This window comes from Setaria italica, chromosome VIII (genome assembly GCF_000263155.2).
Source record: "Setaria italica strain Yugu1 chromosome VIII, Setaria_italica_v2.0, whole genome shotgun sequence".
Lineage (NCBI taxonomy): Eukaryota > Viridiplantae > Streptophyta > Magnoliopsida > Poales > Poaceae > Setaria > Setaria italica.
The window spans coordinates 4,536,764-4,554,311 of NC_028457.1; the positions used below are offsets into that span (position 1 = coordinate 4,536,764).

At 44.8% G+C, this 17,548-nt stretch overlaps 3 protein-coding genes across 3 annotated transcripts in view; 1 reads left to right on the top strand and 2 right to left on the bottom strand.

The window, feature by feature from the left end:
• The window catches only part of LOC105914872, a 26,754-nt gene extending 19,624 nt beyond the window's left edge, over positions 1 to 7,130 (bottom strand). Inside the window, exons 1-5 of the mRNA XM_012848028.2 lie at positions 7,026 to 7,130; positions 5,557 to 5,693; positions 5,189 to 5,311; positions 5,038 to 5,093; positions 4,870 to 4,943 (exon numbers count right to left, since the gene is read on the bottom strand). Of these exons, the coding sequence (XP_012703482.1) occupies positions 4,870 to 4,931 (62 nt within the window). The 5' untranslated portion in view covers positions 4,932 to 4,943; positions 5,038 to 5,093; positions 5,189 to 5,311; positions 5,557 to 5,693; positions 7,026 to 7,130. The remainder of the gene's footprint in view (positions 1 to 4,869; positions 4,944 to 5,037; positions 5,094 to 5,188; positions 5,312 to 5,556; positions 5,694 to 7,025) is intronic.
• Positions 7,131 to 10,440: 3,310 nt separating this feature from the next.
• Positions 10,441 to 11,736, bottom strand: LOC101772640 (2-oxoglutarate-dependent dioxygenase AOP3-like). Its single transcript, XM_022829049.1, is given in 3 exon segments — positions 10,441 to 11,161; positions 11,311 to 11,359; positions 11,362 to 11,736. Coding segments are annotated over 3 exon segments (1,014 nt in total). The 5' UTR covers positions 11,696 to 11,736; the 3' UTR covers positions 10,441 to 10,530.
• Positions 11,737 to 12,985: 1,249 nt separating this feature from the next.
• On the top strand, positions 12,986 to 16,984 carry LOC101773048. Its single transcript, XM_004978770.2, has 4 exons — positions 12,986 to 13,121; positions 13,212 to 13,768; positions 15,267 to 15,625; positions 15,759 to 16,984. Exons 1-4 carry the CDS (start codon positions 13,076 to 13,078, stop codon positions 16,858 to 16,860), a joined length of 2,064 nt encoding a protein of 687 aa, XP_004978827.1. The 5' UTR covers positions 12,986 to 13,075; the 3' UTR covers positions 16,861 to 16,984.
• The last annotated feature ends 564 nt before the right edge of the window (positions 16,985 to 17,548 follow it).

Genomic DNA, 17,548 nt, shown 5'->3' on the forward strand with positions numbered 1-17,548 from the left:
GTACTTCTGAGGATCTGTTGCCCAAGTCAGTGACCCTTATTTTTTCTTGTTATCATATAGATGGGTCTTGAAGACAAGAGACGCATGCTTATTATTCATGCAGCTGCTCTAGTGGCTGGCATGTATGCATTCTTCATGTTATTATTGTTTGTATATGCATTGTTCTATACATATTGCTTGTACATAAGGCATTGGGCTGTATGCAATGATGTTTTACTGGTTCCTGAGGCAATGGGCAACATGCAATGATGTTTACTAGGACATGGCACAAGTGAATGGTCAGTTTGACCTGCTGGAGGAACTTGAGGCTGCTGAGGTTGCTGCCCAAGCTGCCATCCATGCTGGTGGCCAGGCTGCCGCAGCTGCTGGCGGCCAGGGTGCAGCTCAACCTGCTGCCCAGGCTGCACCTGAAGCTGGTGCGCAGGCTGCCGCAGCTGCTGGAGGCCTGGCTGCAGGACATGGTGGTGCTGGGCAGCAACCCAGGGCTGCCATGAGGTGGACTAATGTGATGTCAGCATTTGTGCTACGCCGCTTCTGTGAACTGATCTCTACTGGTGTCAGAACTGACAAAGGGTTCAAGGAAGTGCACTTGAACCAAGTTGCCAAGAGTGTGGTTGAGTTCTCAGGGCTTGAGGTCACAGGGACTCAGGTCTACAACCACTTGAGGAAGTGGAGACAGAGGTGGGTCAGGGTGATCAAGCTGAGAGAGCTGAGTGGTGCACTGTGGGATGATGACAACTTCATGATCACTTTGGAGGATGACCACTACAAGGGCCATGTGCAGGTAAGTGTCATTTTTTGCACTACTTATTATACATTGTTTGTGCTAGCTGTCAATATGAACTAATAGCTTCTGTTCTTTGCATTTCAGGCACACCCAAAGGATGCTGAGCTGTTGAACAAGCCCATTGAGAACTACCAGCAGATGGAGGTGATCTTTGGGAATGGGTTGGCAACAGGGAAATATGCTATGGGATCCAGTGAACCTTTGGGGTCCCCTTCTGACTTTGCAGATTCAGAGAATGACCACATTAAGCTGGATGATATGGCAGGTAAGGGACAACCTGCTGGTCCTCTGGGTTCAGAAGGAGGGAACAAGAGGAAGAGGTCCATGCTTAGTGAGGGGGACATTTTGGTGATGCAAGGTATGACTGAAGCTGTTAACAATGTTGCCAATGCCATTATTCAGACCAAGGTAGAGGATGTGCACCCTGATCTCTATGATGCTATCATGTTCATGCCTGGTTTCACTGATGAAGAACTGATGTCTGCCTATGAACACCTTCTTGGCAACAAGGCTCATGGTACTGCATTCGTCAAGATGAATGATTCCCACAGGGTGCTGTGGTTGAAGACCTACTTGGCAAAGCACTTCTACATGGACTGAGGCTCTAGTGCACAGGCCTACTTTTGTGCAGTGACTATTCTTTTGTGCAGTGACTGCTGATCAGATGGTGGCTTCTTTTTGTGCATGAGCCTCCTGGTCCACTCCTTGATTCTTTTGTGCAGTCTGGCTGACCCTGTTCTGTTAGGTGCCTCCTGGTAGATGAGTTGTGACTGAACAATGATTCATCAGATGTGATGACTGTGTGACTGGTGATGACTGAGCATGTGCCCATTGCCTATGATGGTGCTGTTGAGTTGTTGTTATTTTCATTCTGAGCATATGCCCAATGCCTATGAGGTTGCTGTTGAGTTGTTGTTATTTTCATTCTGAGCATATGCCCAATGCCTATGAGGTTGCTGTTGAGTTGTTGTTATTTTCATTCTGAGCATATGCCCAATGCCTATGATGCTGATCTAGTGCCTGCCCTTGCTCTGTTGCTTTCATGTCATGCCATATGCCTAAGTTTGTGCAGGTACTTGTGCTGCCTTGTCAATGTTGCTGCTGTTTTGATGTTGCATAGCTTCTGTTTTCCTCATTACTGTCATTTTAGCACTTCTACTTGCATATAATTCACAATTTGCGGTCATTGGCCTGTTATCATGATCAGTGCATTCCTGATTCAGTCATTTATCTCAATTATGTCCTAAAACATGTCATTTTGCAACATTATTTCATCTAATGCAGCACCTGTGCTACATTCTGGTTATTTCTAAGGCCAATGCTACTTTGAGCTAGTTCCTTTAACCTGTTCCTTTAACCTGTTCCTGAATCTGAGCATTAGCCCTTTGCCAATGATCTGTCATTTTTTTTTTCTAAGCATATGGCCATTGCCTATGAGGTGCTGTAGTGCCTGCCCTTTCTTTGTTGCTTTCATGTCATGCCATATGCCCAAGTTTGTGCAGGTACTTGTGCTGCCTTGTCAATGTTCCTGCTGTTTTGATGCTGCATGGCTTCTGTTGTCCCCATTAATGTCATTTTAGCACTTGTTCTTGCATATAATTCAGAATTTCAGGTCATTGGCCTTTTATCATCAGCATTACATTCCTGATTCAGTCATTTATCTCAATTATGTCCTAAATCATGTCATTTTGCAACATTATTTCATCTAATGATCTGAGCATGAGCCCTTTGCCAATGATATGTCATTATTTTTTCTGAAATTTAGCACTTGTTGTCTGTACTATTTGTAAGTACAATTGGACTTTGTAGAGTTGTAATTGCTATCATTTTGCTACTTCCTTTAACCTCTACCTGAATCTGAGCATGACCCCTATGCCAATGATCTGTCAATCTTTTTTCTGTAAATTAGCACTTGTCAGGTTATTTGGTTGGACTTTGTGTTTTCCTCATTACTGTCATTTTGCTACTTCCTCTAACATGTTCCTGAATCTGAGCATTAGCCCTTTGCCAATGATGTGTCATTTTTTTTTTCAGTCAGCACTTGTCAGTTTTCATTACACTATACAATTCGACTTTGTGCTGTGCTAATTGTTGTCATGTACCTACTTCCTTTGCCAATGATATTTAGCAGTTGTTCTCTGAAATGTACCACTTGTTATTTGCCAATGATACTTAGCACTTGTTCTCTGAAATGTACCACTTGTTGTTTGCCAATGATACTTAGCACTTGTTCTCAGAAATGTAGCACTTGTTGTCATCTTATTTGTAAGGCCAATGATACTTTGTTTCGTCCATTTTCCAGAACACATGGCGTGGTACGTTGTCACTGTTGGTCGTCACACTGGAGTCTACTGCAGTTGGGAGGCTTGCTATGATCAGGTCAATGGATTCAAGGGAGCATGCTACAAGAAGTACAAGACCAAAGACGAAGCGATGGAAGCTTTTCATGGTGCCAAATTTCAACCTACTGAGCTACCGGCGCAACCTCCACCTATTATCAACAAAGCCCAATGGGACTGTAAATATATGTTCATGTTATTAGAGGCTTTAATTATCTTAGTTCAATCTGTAATAATTGTGGTTTTAGTTTCAAAGTCTAAGTAATTTTAGTTTAGTTACAAACTCTACTTTCCTCAAACTTTGTTCAGCTAGGTAACCTCACCTTCTCAATGCAAGTGGTGATTCGAACTGCCTGTATGCGACCAACCAAACAGCGTCTGTTTTTTGAATTCTAGATTCGTACGTGCAACCAATCACCGTATCTTCGCAGCCTGGTTCAACTCAAACGACAACCAAACACGACCCCATTGCATCCCCACATCCTGGTTCCGGCCGGCCAGGTTCCCTGGTGCGAGCCAGGCTCCTCAGGGAAGACAACCAATCACACCCTTAAGTTTTTCTGAGAATTTCTCTTGTTCCTAGAGCTAAATCCAAAGGTTCTAGAGGTCCTTTCATGAGCTCCAAATAATGTATTTGGATTCCCCATGTCCGAAACCATCTCCAAGAGTTTTCCTGACTTTTTTGGAATTTTTGAAGTATTTTCAAGGTTTAAAAGCAATTTCAGGATTTACTGGAATTGTTTTCAACATTTTGTTATTTGTTTATGTCCCAGCCTTTGGTATATTGATGCTCAATATTAATTGTGGGCTGGTGTAAATTAATTAGCTGCTGAATAAAACTTGGTAGCGTTCCACTATATAAAGCCTTGCATGTCATTTATTCCCTTATCTTGCTGAGTACGGCACGTGCTCATGCTTGTGTTTTATATATTGCATCTACAATACCCAGATTGCTACTCAGACTCAGAGAATTTTGAGGATTATACTGAAGATTTTGAGGAGTTCTAGGCGAGTCCCCCAGTCAGCTGCACGTGGAGATGGAGCATTTGTTTACGTTTCTTAGTTAAACCCTCGTTTATTCTTCCTCTAAGACCTTTGTCACTCGAATATATAACAAATACTTTAATACTTTTTCGTTCTGACGTGGTTGTGGTTATTAACTTGAAGTCTATTGTTATATGTGTGAAATTTTGATCCTGGCACACATATGAGATGCACTTGGTATTCCCACTAAAATCGGGTATGACAGGGATATATATTTTTATGACCATATTGCCCTCTTCAAAAAGTAGGAGTTTCCTCTATAGTATGATGATATTTTTGTTATTTCAAACCCTATTATTTTCCATCATAACCCAACCATAACCCACCCCCTTCCATTGGGACTGGATTGGTGGGATAAGAAGCATTTATTTCACTTTCCCAAACTTTTATAATTTCCCAGAGCCCATACCCAAACATGCAATAAAAGCTATCCCACTTCTGATATCCCATTCCCTCCCATCATTTCCATAAATCCAAACGGCACAAGATAGCAAAAGTTATGGCAAAGAACCAAACACCTACATAAGAAATTGTTGCGTGCTATGGTTTTATGTGGCAATGTTTATCCACGAACCAAACAAACTCATAGTATCATTCTCTCTCCTATTTATTAATTCTTTGACGCATAAGCTTAATATCCTAATGGCATCTAACAGATGTGCATGACGATATTCCCATAGGGAGAGACTGACAACTCACCCTGGATAGTTTACTTCTTGATCAACACGGTAAAAAATCGTTGTTCCTCGTGAGGAATCCATGCTTAGTCCCACCTGAGATATGCAACACTGTAATCATTCTGATTCTCTCATCAAATTTCATTCAAACACAAGCAAAAAAGTATGGATCATGCAGCACGGCCACTACCTAGGGTGAACGCAAAACGCATGCACTTGTGAGCGCCGACCAGCATGCGACGACGCCTTGAGTATAAAGGTTGGGGAAGATAAAAAGACAATTTATATAAGGTTAGTAAATAAAAGAAGAATTGAACCATCTAGCATGTTACGAAACATACCTCAATGTTTCACTAGAAGGCCCCAACTGTAATCTGCCTAGGGAAAGATGATATACACTTGGAAAGAATAATGCAACCAAAAGTTGGAGACCTTGAAAATAAACCCAACACCATTAACATATCCTGCAAGAAAAAAGCCTTAAATGAAGTTAGGAAGAAAGGAAGGTGACGATCACTTATTGCTTTCTCTTTACCATATTTTCTATTACAACATCTGTGGCAAACCTTATATTGTCCAGATGATTAAGAAATATCTGTTAATTTATATTTTCCATATAGAAATATAAATTTATATGTCTGAAAGCCGTGGATTTATAATTCAGTTGAGTTTCAGTACTTTTTGAAGTTGAGAGTTGAGACATCCATACCTGGTATAAAATTCAAACAGCGCCATACAAAACGGTAAATCCCTTGATGAAGAGGCCAATTAAGCCCCGCAAACAAGCCACAATAGCAACCCCAGAATTCCTTGAAGTCAATAGCCTGCACGCGTGATGACCCTAATCTGAAAGAAAATATAATAAAAGTTCTGTCAAGGCAATGGAGTTAGCATATAGTATAAGAAATCAAATTCTCCCATTCCACTTGCTACCGAGCCCTCCACGGAATTCAGAAGCTACATTAATTAATTAAATGAAAAAGTGTGTCTTTCATCCTTCAATTAATGTAAAAGTGGGACATTCATCCCTCATGTTTTATTTGGTGCAAATCAACCCCTTAATTATCTAAACCAGTGCATTTATCATCCCACCTTAGTTCAATAATGCTTTAGCGCCATCTAATGGTGGTTTATGCCATGCAATCATTGAACTAATCCCTACATAGCGATGTAATATGCTGAGTCGAAGATATACAACCCACAAAAAATCAGTAAATCCTCTAAATTAACTACCCTTCAAAAGTTTTATAGGAAAAATTAACGGAACCAATTCACACCGAACTATTATAGTGATTGACTCAACATTTGACATGGCTAAGCAGTGATCAATAAGATAATTACATGGCTTAAACTGATGTTATATGATACTAAACCATTATTAAACAAAGGTAAGGATGATAAATGCACCGATTTATTTAGTTAAGGGTTGATTTACAGCAAATGAAACATGAGGAATGAATGTTACATTTTTACAATACTAGAGAGATGAAAAATACACTTTTTCCTTAATTAAATCACATCTCATGTACACTTCATGTGCCTGGCCTCGAGGGTTTGCAGTGACGCGGTGGGGAGAAGTGCGAGATGCGGGGGAGAGTAGTATAAAGTAACAGTGTGCAGCATCTTCCATGGAACTTGGGATTGGTGGTAGCCACGGGTGTGTGTGCCGGTGTTTGACCTCCCTCCTTCAAGAGGATGGAGGTAGTGCAGGCAGAGGAATTTCGCGTACTGCCAATGACGGCCGTGGGGAAGAGGATGAGAATGCAACAAGCGGAGAGGAATTTCGTAGAGGCAGCGGCAGAGCTTGAGTCGGTTCACACGATCGTGAAGGGATGGACGAGCGTAGCAAGGGCACAATTGCATTGGCAGGCATTGTATTTCTATTTCCCCCTCTTAGTGAACAGTATCTTCTTCCTTTCTTATTCTTTCCCAGAACATAGCTATTCGCAGTGTTTTTTTCCATAAATGTGTATTTCCTACTATTATACTGCATGGAGCTAATTTATCTAATCATCAAGGATATTGATGCATCCGAACTCCGCATCAGGATAGAGAGTTGCGATTGTTTCTATAATTGGGACCCCTATTGTACTTTTCGTTAATCCAAATACCAAGAACACAAACTACAATGTTGTGTGATATATACAATAATTGAATAACGTTTTATTGAAACGTTACCTGGTTTCTGACGAACCGGCATTGCCATTGAGTTGATGAGAATGACAATTTGAGATGAGATACCGTTGAGAAATTGCAAAAACTGATGACTGACAGAGATGAGGCGATGCAATAGTACAAAATAACGGCCACGCTCGTCCTATATACAACCAAGATAGAAGCAGCTAGCTTTTTGGATGCTTTTCTTTTCCAAAGCGGGACGCATGGACAAGTAAGGAATGCATTCTCTTTTCAGAAAGCTCGACATGCCATGCAAAGATGCATACCAACAAGCAAAAGCAGCAAGAACACTGCCTCTGATTCTGGGTAAATAATTAAAGGTAAAGGAACCCTCAATCAAAGAGGAAGTATCAGATTGATAGAGCAGGTAGAATAAAGAAAAAGGAACATGGTGGGAGGACCATTCGGGGAGGAAATTATTCAGACAATAGCAGAATTACAAGGAAAATGAGGTCAAAGAGCAATGCTCCTAGAAGGCTAGAAGCGTCAAGAACACAGAGAACAAAGAATGGGTTTCACCAACGAGAGAGTATGGGACCATGGAGAGGGGACCGGACGACGGTGTGGATCAAAGCAAAGTTACTAGAAAACGACATGATGGGCAAAGGACCAAACGAATCAAAGTAGAAAGAAATTGGATAACTACAGTACCACAAAATAATGGTCAATAGATATTAATGGACAAAAAAGTACATAGCCAATCGAAAGGAATTGGTGCTCGTAGTCTAACACATGGAGGAGGTGAATTAGGCAAATATAAAACCTTAACATATGGCTTCCACTACAAAACACCCAACACATAAACCCATAGACTAGATCATGTTATCTAAATGTGCATCTATGGTTGATCTAGTGAAACTTCCCACCAACAAATAGTTTTGCAACGTAAAGCTAATCCTAACAAGAAACTACTCTTGAAACAAATAGTTTTGCAATGTAAGGCCCTCAAGTTGCAAGTATGAAATGCAGAAACGTAAATGAGTGTGTTACGAAGAATGCTAACTTAGCATGACGATTTATCCTGTGATATCGGTAAGCATATGCCACTCCTAATCCAAGTTAGAGCTCCACCATGGATATATTCTCCGTCACCAAATGTCTCTCGGTCAAGGTCTTGGGCTCGCCACAAAGGCTCTCTTTGGGTCACCTTGACGCCGTCTCCACCACGAAGCTTCTCCATAAAGGAAGGGGTCTCCTCGTCCGCCGCACACAGATGTCGTCGCCATCCTACACCAAGCTGGAGGGTCAACGACTAGCTGGTGAGCCATCGATGCCCCAAGATTCCAGCGCACCAAGCTTACAAGGATGGTTCAGCTGCGGTGGCGTGTGGTGGGGTGTTGGGGCTGCGGCTCTGGATCCCCATCCAGCTGCGTCGGCCGCGCGCGTTGGGGCATCGACCCTGCGTCGGCAGCTGCGGAGGGCTGCGGCTGGATTTTTGTTTGGGTACCGGGCATTACTGCCGGTTCCCATCTGGCGGTGATGAGGACACCTATCACCACCGACCCCAATCCAATGGGTGGCAAAACTGACAGTGATGCACGGTTTGGGGCCCGCTAGTGTTGTTTAGTAGTGTCATGATGTGGTTAAAATACACACACCCTGGATAGCCAACATATAGTAATAACAGTTTAACAGTCAATGTCATGCCACAAAAATTATAAGGACATCGCCGTGCAAAAAAACAAGAGCAAAGAAGGGCTCTATGTTATTATTTTTTATCCTTTTTTTTGGTAAAAATGTAGGCCTAACCATGCTGGAGGCAGTGGCATGCACGTACGAGAGAGTCATTTTATCCAATCTGATGTTGTATTTATGATTGGATAAACACTACTCAAACTAGGTAAAATAATAACAAGTTTGCGCAGCTTTAAAAGGCTTGTGACAATATTGCACCCACCATGCAAATCTTGCCACCGACCGTGTAGCCTACTCTAGTAAGAAACATGTAAAAATTGGCTTTAACTAGTCTATCAACCCGTGCTCCCGCACGGGTTAATGCTTTTAAAAGTTATTGTATTTAAAAATTATTTAGAAATTAAACTTTTAATTAATAGTTAAAATTGTTTACCTATTACTCTCTCATTTTTTAATCCTTCGACATAATACTCATATAGATGTCTACTTATATTTTTCTAGTTGTGATTGTTTTTTAATTAATAATTACTCTACACCTTGCATCCACGTCCATTTCATTTTGTATCGCATCTCCATATATTATATTTAGCATAAAAATCAATATTTTTCATCACTTCCTCACATACATGTATAAATGGTCTATAGGTGTCACTCATCATGTGTGTATACCTTAACTTAGCATTTGTATATTAACAATGACATAATAGGTAATTTAGAATCATCTATTAGCTTACTTTTGTATATTTATGTATGATGCACATGAAGATAATTAGATTATGATTTACGTGCTTACTTTAGATTATTTCTAATAACAACATACATGGGTAACTTAGATATAAATTTAGAATGATATTTTAAGTTATGCTTTGTAATGATATGCATAAGTAAATTGGATTGGAAGAGCTCGGCAATTTATATAAAGGTTTAGTGTTTATTTTAGAATATTTTCATATTGAAAGTGGTGGGTAACTTTTTTTAAAAATATAATAGACCAATGACTATGATTCTTAGAGTTTACTGGATTGATGTTTGATGTTTCTAATTTTTGTGAGAATTTTTTAGGATTTGTCTTTTTTTCTAGCGTGTCTCGTAGAACTTAGTCTCCAATGGAAAAAAAAGTGAGGCCGCATTAATGCAAAACTATTACCTTGATCTACCTCTCATTTGTTAAATATTCAAACACAATAGTTATATAGATATATACTTATTATCTTTATCCGATTGTAATAGATTTTAGTTAGTAATTATATTACCTTAATGTACCTCTCATTTGTTATGGATCCCTCCACCACTAGACCTTGTTAAAATCAATGTCAATGTAGCCACTTCGAAGAATTCAAGCAAGGCAGTGGTCGCTGCCATTGCTAGGGGCACTGCAGGAAACTTTCTAGGAGCATCCGCGCTGGTGATTTGTGCACTCTCAGATGCAGATATCATCAAGGTTATTGCGTGCAGGGAAGGCCTGGTGTTGGCGAGTGACCTCATGGTTCAACACTTAGCCTCGGACAATGTTAACGTGATCAGAGGAATCAAGGAGGGAGAAATGGCCGCTCATGGCCATATCATCAGGGAGATAAAGGCTATAGCAGCACAGTTTGGCACTGCTGATTTTATTCATGAAAATAGGTGCTCCAATGTGGATGCTCACACCATCGCAAGAAGTGCGATTTATGCTGAGTTTGGCATGCAAGTTTGGCTGTTAAATCCGTGTCAAGCTATTTGTAACTCTTATAAGCCCCCCCTCAAAAAAAAAAAACAGACTAGGGACATCACCAACAGATTTGGACATGGAGGGGGAACATCTATTATTAATTTATACGTTTAATCCAAAGCTTAATAACGTAATTAAAGCAGCCGTGAAAATGGTGGATTACTGGTAAAACAAATAATGGCCATATTCCCTGTATTCTCCTTGCGCTGCCGTCTCCACTCCACAGAACGCCCTGAGTGGATCGCTGGACTTGCGCCCTTCCTCCGACTTACGGAACTCGCCGTAATCGTCGAGGTTGCACGGGTTATACACCAGAGGATGCTCCGCATCCACGAGCTCGTCCATGGCGCTGACCACCGCGCCATCCCTGGGCCGGCAGAGGAACAGCACGCTGTAGCGCTCCCGGTTGCTCGGCGTCCTCACCCGGTGGAAGCACGCCGGCACCCGCCCATTGGTCACCACCGTGAGCAGTTTGCCGGCGAGGCAGGTGAAGGTGTCGGGCTCGGTCGGCGCCGCGAGCCACCTCCCATCGCCGCCGGCCTGCACCTCGAGCCCTTCCACCTCGTGCTGCACGACGACGGTGAGCATGCCTCCGTCGTGGTGGGCCCTCACCGACATGCCCGTCGCCGTGTCCTCGGGGACGCCATAGCGAGACAGCCGCACGGCGTGGGTGTGCGAGCCCAGGATGAGTTGGATGTGGTCCTCCCGGACGCCGAGGCCCTCCAGGGTCATCCTCAGCACCGTCCGCTGGAGCTCCACCATGTTCTTGGCGAACGTCACGATCGTATCGTTTGAGTTGGTCACAAAGACACAGAGATTACATCATAATCTAGCAACTCAAATTTTTCAGAGCAGAAACCCAAATTTTCACAGCATAAAAATTGCATCCTCGTGTTATAGTCTTATAGAAACAACAAGAAAGAAAAAGAAATTACTAACCAGAAGGCAGGGTTGCCCTGCAGCGGCCACATGAGGTGGGCGAATTCACGACGCGGGCGGCATCGGCTGCGTCCTCGACGCGTAGGCTCTCCCGGACGAGGCCGGGAGCATTGCCGAGGTAGCTCTTGAAAGGGCCCCATCTGGAGACGGTCCGTTGCTTGGCCTCGACCGGGAGAGCGAAGAGCTCAGGCATGGCGTGCCCGAACAGCGCCCGCCTGAGGTCCGGCCCGAGCGCGCCGCCGTGCCTGACGACGACGAAGCCGTGCGCCACCATGGAGGCCGTCACCGAGGCCTTGGCCTCCTCCCACCCCTGCGATCTGGGCTCTATCCCGTGGAGGTCCACCGCGGGGATCTCCATTAGTTGAGGTTCAAGTGTTGCCACCATGGAGCTCGTGATTGATGGACCAGAGCAAATTAAAGCTTGAAGATAATAAGGTGGCTAGGATTTCCAAGGCAGCACATCCGAATATATATCATATTGCACTTCTACATCATCAGATCAGGACGAAATTAAAAGACAACGAGGAACATGTGCTAGGTTGTTGGTTGCGCAGACAATGGTGTGGCCATGCTCGTGCCTACGTGACATGATTGTCATCTGGTAGCATTACTGTTGCCAGCTCGCCAGAAAATGAAGGTGACTGTGCAAGGTGCAACGCTTGAGGGTAATCTGGCATTCATCTTACCTTCCAGTTAAGTGGTGTACATGCGCTCACATGCCGACACAACATAAAAGCTACTAGATAGCCATTAGACCATGAAAACTTGGACCAAATCTCTATTTCTACGACTAACAAAATAAGAGTAGAGATATTTTTCTCATGCGACCAGTAGTGCCTCCGATGGTTTTCGTCCATCTGCCGAAACAAGATCTCGGCCCTCTGATCCCGGTTGTTTCAAGCTATCACCAGAAGCAACAAAATCCAAACTATCACCTGAAGAGTATTCGAAAAGCAGCCCACATGAAGCCTAAAGTGCTAAGCAGCCCGGGAGGAGCAAATTTCATATTGGTGCATGCAAAAATGACAAATTTGCTAACATCATCCACATGCAAGGTGTGTTTGAAATTAAAAAAACATAAGTCTGAGCGTCTAAATTAAATTGTGATCGCACCATTAACCTTGTTAAAAAAGATCTTCAATAGCTTGACTTTGTTTCGATAATATTTATTTACGAACATTTTTTAGTGAAGTCGGAACATTTTTTCCTACTTCGAACAATGTTCATCAACTTGACCAAATAATTGTTTTCCATGAAAAAAATAAATGGTGGCGGCTCGGATGTGGTGCCAATGGTGTTGGAGGCAGTGACAACGGGGTTCATCTTCAACGGCGGCCGCGTGTGACGCAGCTTAGGCTCCTGCACGCATCCTTCATGCTCAAGGGCAGCAGCAGCTGCGGCGGCTTGTCACTGAAATCCAATGAGAATTCTCTAACGCAGCGAGCACGTACAGGGCTTTACGTGGATATATGCTCCATCCTTTCCTTGGCCGTGTTTGCAAAAAAGGACGTTGTAAGGGAGAGCAAAGAAGATACCAAACCCTTCCTGTGATCCTGTCCCCAACCTTAACCAAACGAAGCAAGCGTCCATCACATTCCATTCCCCTGGTGCCACTGCATTGCTCTCTTATAAGTAGGAGTATCACCTATAGATTATTTAACATGGTATTAACCTAGACACCTAGTACTACATATTATACATCACTATATCAGCTCACTAACACGTGCCCAGCCGCCTGTTCTTTCGATCTCGATTGGAATCAACAATGTCCTTTCGTGACGATGAGCCACCTCCTGCAAATTCATCAGCAGGTCGACCGATCTCATCGCCGATCCTTGCATTCTTCTCTATTTTCTGACACACCAGCTCATTGATATCTTGGTCGTCACTGAGAAATGCAGGGCGGGAGCCAATCCACCGGGGCAGCGACAGAGTCCGGCTGAAGGCGTACAGCAACGACAAGGCGCCACTGGAGGAGAACGAGCAGCAGGTGCTCCTGGAGCTCGTCGACACGTCCTCCGCCAGCGAGCGCTCCGGGCTGGACCTCGTGGCTGTCCTGGACGTCAGCGGGAGCATGGGCGAGTACGGGAAGCTTGACAAGTTGAAGACGGCCATGAAGTTCGTTATCAGCAAGCTCGGCCCCATGGACCGCCTCTCCATCGTATCCTTCTCCAGCGTTGCCAAAAAGCTGTGCCGGCTGCACCTCATGACCGTCGACGCCAAGGAAGAGCTCAAGGGAATCGTCGAGAAGCTTTCAGCTGGCGGCACTACCAACATGAGACACGGCCTCGAGATCGGCCTCGACGTCCTCGACCAACGCCTGTACAGAAGCGGCCGCGTCTCCAGCGTCGTTCTCATGTCTGATGGTGAGGAGGACTCGCCCGGTGCTAGCCTGGCCGTCGATGCCAGCGGAACAGCGGTCTACACGTTTGGTTTCGGTGAAAACCACGATGCGGAGGCAAGTACATTGCATTCCCTAAACTCCATCCATGTTTTTTCCACTAATGGCCACGCCCGAATTTCATTACCTTTCGAGAGTAATGAAATTACAGAGTTTTAGCACGCTAATGCAAGTTTAAGTACAGCCTAAAGTACCAAAAGATAAATCTTCAGTAGCTAGACACAAAGGGCCCGCTCGCTGGAGAGTGCACACAGATTGTCTATTACAAGAACCCATCTAGCAAATGTTTTAGGGACTTTCAGACCAAGGTGTGAGTCATTTCCAGCAGCAAGCTTCTCTAGTTCGTCATCACTCATTAGCCATTCTCCTACTGGATCAGAACCGCTCCTGTATCATCCCGAGTTGCTTCATGAGAGTGAAAGTGGACTGCTGTTTGTTTCAAAGCTTCCGGTTCAGTTAGTCCTCCGGCTTTTGGAGACCTGCCCAATACAATATAGGACGAGTTTGGGAGGGTTCCGGCTCCGGTTCCGCATGCTCGCTAAGGTACGGAGAAGCCGGAGCCGCACCAAATGGTCACGGTGCCGGAACCGTTTTTGGGCATCTCATGGAGGAGCCGGAGCCCTTTTGGGGCTGCATGGAGAAGCAAGAAAAAGGAGCTCCACGGCTTCGGCTCTGGCTCCAGGTGCGGAGCACTATGCGAGAAGCCCTCCCACCTGATCCCAAACTCACCCATAAAAGAAGATGCCTAGCAAATATTCTTAGTAGGAGATCTAATATGTTTTTCTTTAATCGAAGTAGACTGAATTTCTAGATTTCCACAAAGCTCCGATAAACCTACCATATGAATCTTTTTGGCATGAGGCCAACAACTTCTGACACATACCCAAAGTTGTTCAAAGGAAGTTCGCAATCAAACTCCATACATATCTGGCTAGATAGCAATAAGAAAATTAATGTTCTACTGATTCATCCAAATTATAGAAGCTACACCTTTTATCCCCTTGCCAGTGTCTCTTTATCAAATTGTCTCTTGTCATGATAGTGTTTTGTTGAATCAACCACATAAAGATTTTTATCTTAAGAGGAATTGTTGCTTTCCAGATTTTTTATTAGGATTCTCTATTCAGAGCTACATATGTGAGAATACAATGATTTCACAGAAAATACTCCTGATTTCCCCCAAACCCATTTAGGTATATCTTTTTCGTTTGACAAAGCACAGGATGTAAGAATACCTGTCAGCTGTCTAAATTGATTTTGAGCTCTCTCACTTAGCCACCTCCGGAAAGTAAAACTCCACCCTCTACTAGATATTTTAGCCACACTTCCTGTCTGTTGATTACATATTTCAAAGAGTTCCTTAAATTTCCCTCCAAAAGACTCTGTTCAATCCATTTCTGATTTTAACACCGTTGGTCCCTCCAAAAGACAGTGTTCAATCCATTTCTGATTTTAACAATTCTTCCTTTCTAGTAGAGATCTTTGACCTTCAGTAAATCATTCCACACAACAAAATATTTGAATATTTGATTTGTTTGCATGTACGGCTGGGCAGGTGCTGGGAGCGATCGCGAGCAAGAGCAGAGGAGGAACGTTCCACTACATCAGGGATGAGGAGAGCCTCACCATCCGCTTCGCCGAGATCCTTGCCGGCCTCCTCAGCGTCGTGGTCCGGGACCTTGAACTCGTGGTGTCAGAGCTGCCAGGCCACTCCAAGATCATCATCCAAGAGAAGGATGAGGGGGACACCGCCGAGCACGGGAGGTACCGGCAGAGGAGGCAGAACGGTAAGGTCTACATCACCTTCGGCGATCTATTCGGCGGTGAAGCTCGCAAGGTTATCATCCGCATCCTCCTCCCGGCTGTCCACAGAGGGTACCGTGCGACTGTCCTCACCGCCCAATGCTTGTATAGGTACTTGGCATCATTTGCTTATCGATCTAGCTACTCCCTCTGTCTCAAATTACAAGTCATTTTAGTTTTGTCCTAGGTTACATTTATCTAATTTTGAACAAATTTAATACTGCGTACTACTACTACACTCCAGAATCCAAGGAAAAGATTTCTACTCCCCTGGTGATCCCCTAAGATGCTTCATACACCGCACCCGATCAGCTAGTCCGGACGCCAAGAATCCGAAGGTGGAGGAGGAGGAGGACCGTCTCTTCTATGTTGACAACATAGAGGAGGCGAGTAAGACGAATGACTATGACAGCGCCCATGGCAAGCTCGAAGAGACCCACAAGGTTCTGGATGCCAAGCGGCCCAACCGCATGATCATCATCGTCAAGAATGAGCTGCAGCAGCTCCTCCAGCTGAAAACGTGGAAGGATCTCTTGGCCAGCCTACTAGCCTACAAGGTGTCGCACGATCGCCAGAGAGGCGGGCCCTTCGCCACGTCACGCATGCGCAGGTACACGGAGCAGGCCGACAAGTTTGAAAAGGATCCCAACGAGGAGCCGCCGTCGGTGGATGACGAAGTCAAGGAGGAGGCGGAGATCGCCATGAAGAGGCCGGCAACAGGTCAGCACCGGGATCCGAGGATCCTATGGAGACGACTGGAGCATAGTACCTCCGGGTGGTTGGCATGGGCGATGGTGATCCTGTGCACAGTGCTGGCCATCGGCGTCATCGTGGCCGGCGTTGCGGTGTTCGCCGTGTACATCTTCTTCAAGCCCAAGATGCCGTGCCTGGTCGTCTCGGACGCGCACCTAGTGCTGCTCCAGTATGACCAGGGTGGCACCGTTCAGAACCTGCAGATGTCAATCACCGTCCGGGCCGAGAACAACAACTCCAAGGCGGATGCCGCCTTTTCCAGCATCGACCTTGCGCTTGGGTTCCATGGTGCCGACATCGTGCTCCTGCGGGCCGAGCCGTTCGTGGTGGCAAGGAATAGCTCCTTGCCGCTGCAGTACAACGTGCTGGCGGTAGGGCCGACGCTGGACCTGGATGGGATGCGGGCTATGGATGAGTCGCTCAAGGCGGGAATGGTGCCATTCGACCTGTTCGGCAAGGCGCGCACGCGCTGGAAGGTGGGTGTCTTCGTCAAGCTCCGGTACTGGACGCGCATCTCTTGCCGCCTCCGGTTCTTCTTCCCTGGTAATGGCACCGTTGTGCCCACCGATCGCGACAGATGCCGCTCCAGGTGACCAGGCCGCCCTAGGCCCCTACCCCCTAGCAATCAGTGCTAGCTCCTTTAACATATCCGTCATGTTAATTGATGTTGTACTTGGATGATTATATCAAACAAAACGCATACAAATACCTGCATAACTAGCAAGCTGAGATGATTAAGTATCATCTTCATGAAGTGCAAAAAATCATACAGATGAGATGGGACTGTAATAATTAGTTTCTTGGAAATAATTGTAAACCATGTTATTGAGTAATAAAAAAAATATCTTGCTCACAAAAAAAGTAACAACGGCATAACTCCGAAAAAGAAAAAAAGTAACTATCTGAGCTCTTCTTATTTATGTTTCTTTTCGACGCCATAGATTTTTTCAGCATCTATCACTGAAGTTTTGCCGGTAGATAATAGTATGTTTTCAATGGAACGGTGGTGCACTTGACGGCAGACAGCAGCACCTTCCTTTTCATATCGACTTGGATCATCCGTGCCTTCCTGTCCCCATCCCCGACGACCTTAAAGCAGACGACATCAGGGTTGTCCAAGCTCACGACAGGGTGCTGTGGATGGACGCGCGGGATGCCCTCGTAGCCCGGGAGCGCCCACAGCTCCTCGCAGTCAAGCGCACCATCCTTCACCCACGTCATCGGCTTGTCCATCGATAGGTTCATGGTCCATGTGGTCACCGTGAAGGCATTGCGAGAGCG